Source organism: Otolemur garnettii, unplaced genomic scaffold (genome assembly GCF_000181295.1).
Source record: "Otolemur garnettii isolate 467f Iridium unplaced genomic scaffold, OtoGar3 scaffold00100, whole genome shotgun sequence".
Taxonomy (NCBI): Eukaryota; Metazoa; Chordata; class Mammalia; order Primates; family Galagidae; genus Otolemur; species Otolemur garnettii.
Window position 1 is genome coordinate 5,782,598 of NW_003852495.1, and position 3,150 is coordinate 5,785,747.

The following is a 3,150-nucleotide window of genomic DNA, read 5'->3' on the forward strand; positions in this document are numbered from 1 at the left end:
GGAAATGGAGGTTGCTGTGAGCTGTAATGCCATGGCACTCTGCCCAGGGGGACAGCTTGAGGCTCTGTCTCAAAAAAAAAAAAAAGAAATCCTCCTGCCTCAGCCTCCTGAGTAGCTGGGACTACAGGTACCTGCCACAGTGCCTGGCTAATTTTTCTATTTTTAGTAGAAACAGGGTCTCACTCTTGCTCAGGCTGGTCTGGAACACCTGAGCTCAGGTAACCCACCTGCCTCAGCCTCCCAGAGTGCTAGGATTACAGGTGTGAGCCACCACTCCTGGCCTCCCAAAATGATTGTATTGCTTGATTTGTTTCGAGTCTTCCCAACTAGGATGGAAACTCCGCTGCACCATCTAGTACATGTAAGTGCTCGACACCACTGAAGGAATGAATAAAGTGGGCCTTTGCCCTAAAATTTCACTGCCTGCAGTAAGTAGAAAGCCCCCTAGGTCTTCTGGACCTCACAGAACCAAACTCAGGATTTTTATACTGCACAAAGCAACTTTTTGTCCACAAGTGAGGCAAACAGGCAAAGCTGGTTGCAAACAATAAACGGACTTCAACAAAGCAGGGTCCACGATCGGGGAAGGATCTGTGGTCCCAAGGGGTAGGCCTCAGACACAATCCCTGACATCATATATAAATGACTAGTCTGGGTGTGCATTTTTCTGGGGAGGGGTCTCAGAGGATCTCATGACCCCCACTAAAGGTTTAAGAAGAAACGTTGACAGGGACAGGTAGAGATGACTGGATACCCCTCTCTACATCATGGTTAGTAAGAAGGGCTCCAAGGATAATTGCAGCGTCCCTATATGACATCCGTGATTGTATATTTTGGGGGGTAGATTTTTCTGAGAAGCCTCTAGCTTTTGTCAGCTTCTCGGAGGGATACAGGACCCTCCCCGCCAAACCCCTCCAGAAATTCTAGGACTCTTCTCTGTAGAGTTATCAAACTTGGGGTGAATTATATCCCCTGCCCTACCGAGAGCTTCTCTCAGAAATCAGCCTGTCCTAGGGCCAGGCTTTTTCCAGAGTAGTTCAGGGCCTGCCTTCTGGTAAGGCCTGCACTTGGCCTTACCAAGGCAAGGCCACTCATTTATTTCCTCTGCACATTTTAAGTTAAGCATAAGGATGTGGTTGATAATTTAACAGTTTTGGACAGATACCCCTTTGCCTTCAAGGTTTTGGGGGGAGATGCTGGGAAGGTGGCTTTAGGGTCCCCAGGAGGGTATGGCAGAGATTTAAAACAAATACTCCAGGGCAGGAGTGAGATGTGAGGGGAAAAGGTTTCTTACCTGGTAAGGCGACTCAGTCTCAGTGATACGCTGTTTCCGGGTCATTGCTGGAGTGGGAGCAAAGGGGCCGCAAGGTGCAAAGATAGACAGGGACTCTTTTGTTATTTCAAAACAAGCCCCTCCATTCCTGTCTCTCTGGGTATCCCTGACCCAGAGCTTACCCACCCTACCCCCAGGCAAGTCCTCAAGTGTCCCAGCCTGGCCCTTGCCAGCCCCACTCACCCTCCACAGCCCCTCGGCCCCGAGGCACCAGGCGGCCCAGCGAGTACACAGCCAGGGCAATGAGCAGGGTGAGCACCAGGTCCCCCAGCACGATCCCTGCCAGCACACCGGGGCTCACCGCAGCGCAGTTGCATTCTGGGAACATGGCATAGGGGTTGAGGAGGTCAGTGTGAGTTGGGAATTGGGGGGGAGGGTGTCAACAGGGAGAGGTTTGGAAAGACTGGGGAAGGGCTGGAGAGGGGAGGTCATTGGGCAGTAAGGAGAGGGATTGCAGGGTCTAGGCCTACCGCTCTGGGCCTGGACAGGACTGAGACCTGAGGAGGGAAAAAGAAGGTAAACTGAGGCATGGAGATATGAGTGGGGGGTGGTGTAAAAGCTCAGGAGGGTGGGTCCTGACAGCCAGGAGGCGAGGCTGGACTGCAGCATCTGGAAGGACTCGGTGGGCTGGCGTCCAGGCTGCTGCACTGTGCTATTTCTACAGCGACTCGTCCTATTGCAACACCCTTAGGCATCTCCTCCCCCACTTCTACTAGCCGCTACATACTGGGGGCTCAGGCTCTGGGACAAAACACATGTTTTGAGGGGCGAGAAAGGTGCTCACTTCCCAACCCCCCCCCCCTTGGTTCTCCCCTTCCACCAGGCTTCCTGTCCTGCCCCCAGCTAAGCCCAGGGACTGGGAGACGGGGCAGTTGCAGAAGCCCCCAACTCACCACCCACAGTCAGAAGGAGAGGCAGGAGCAGGAGCCTGCTGGAGGGTTCAGGGCCCCCCATGATGCTGGCTGCTGCTGGACACCACAGTCCAAGGGCTGGTGGGCTGTGGCGTAGCGTCCAACCAAGTGAAGGAGGAAGTCTGGGGTGGGTGGTGGCTGAAGGGAGGAGGAGACAATAGGGGAGGAGAGATGGAAAGAGATAACCCCAGACAGAGCCAGACACTCCCAGGGGCCATGCTGCCACCTGGATATGGAGCACAAAGGGTTGGCGCAAAGGGTTGACCTCCATCCCCAATCCAGACAGATTGTAACAGAAGGGTTAGTGGCTTGGCCCTCCTCTGGCTGATTGAGGCCAGCCCTGCCTTGTGGCTGGGCATCCTTGAGCAAGTCACTCAACCTATCTGGGCCTCAGTTTCTTCCTCTGTAAAATCGAGAGTACAATAGTACCTACTTTGTAGGTTGTTATGGGACTTGAATGAATTAACGTTCCTAGAAAAGTCTGACACTTGTCAACTTTTATATAAGCATCACTGTAATTAGTATTATTTGACAACGAGAAGCTTGTAACATTATGGGATATTAAAAGACAGTTGTCACCTTGTACCCTCGATGATTCCACAACAACAACAAAATACAATTATTAGCATGTGAGCATTAATGGAACATGCAGGCACTCTGTCCCAAGTGTCACATTGCCACACCACCTTCTGAGGTACATGCTTCTACCTTCCCCATTTTACAGAGAGGTAAAGACACTTGCCCAAAGTCACACAGCAAATAAAGGTGGAATGGAACCCAGGACCTAAGATTTTTGACTCTTAGAGGGAAAGGGAAAAAAAGATGAACGATGGGGGATAAGAAAACTACTACAAAGCAAAGAAAGAGGGTGAGAATTAGAAAGTGGCACTGATGCCCACAGTACAG

General features: G+C 51.7%; 1 protein-coding gene across 1 annotated transcript in view; it reads right to left on the reverse strand.

Annotated features, from left to right (window-relative positions):
* The window catches only part of TYROBP (TYRO protein tyrosine kinase binding protein), a 3,263-nt gene extending 901 nt beyond the window's left edge, over window positions 1-2,362 (reverse strand). Inside the window, exons 1-4 of the mRNA XM_003796124.2 lie at window positions 2,227-2,362; window positions 1,804-1,830; window positions 1,517-1,651; window positions 1,295-1,341 (exon numbers count right to left, since the gene is read on the reverse strand). Of these exons, the coding sequence (XP_003796172.1) occupies window positions 1,295-1,341; window positions 1,517-1,651; window positions 1,804-1,830; window positions 2,227-2,287 (270 nt within the window). The 5' untranslated portion in view covers window positions 2,288-2,362. The remainder of the gene's footprint in view (window positions 1-1,294; window positions 1,342-1,516; window positions 1,652-1,803; window positions 1,831-2,226) is intronic.
* Between the last annotated feature and the right edge of the window lie 788 nt (window positions 2,363-3,150).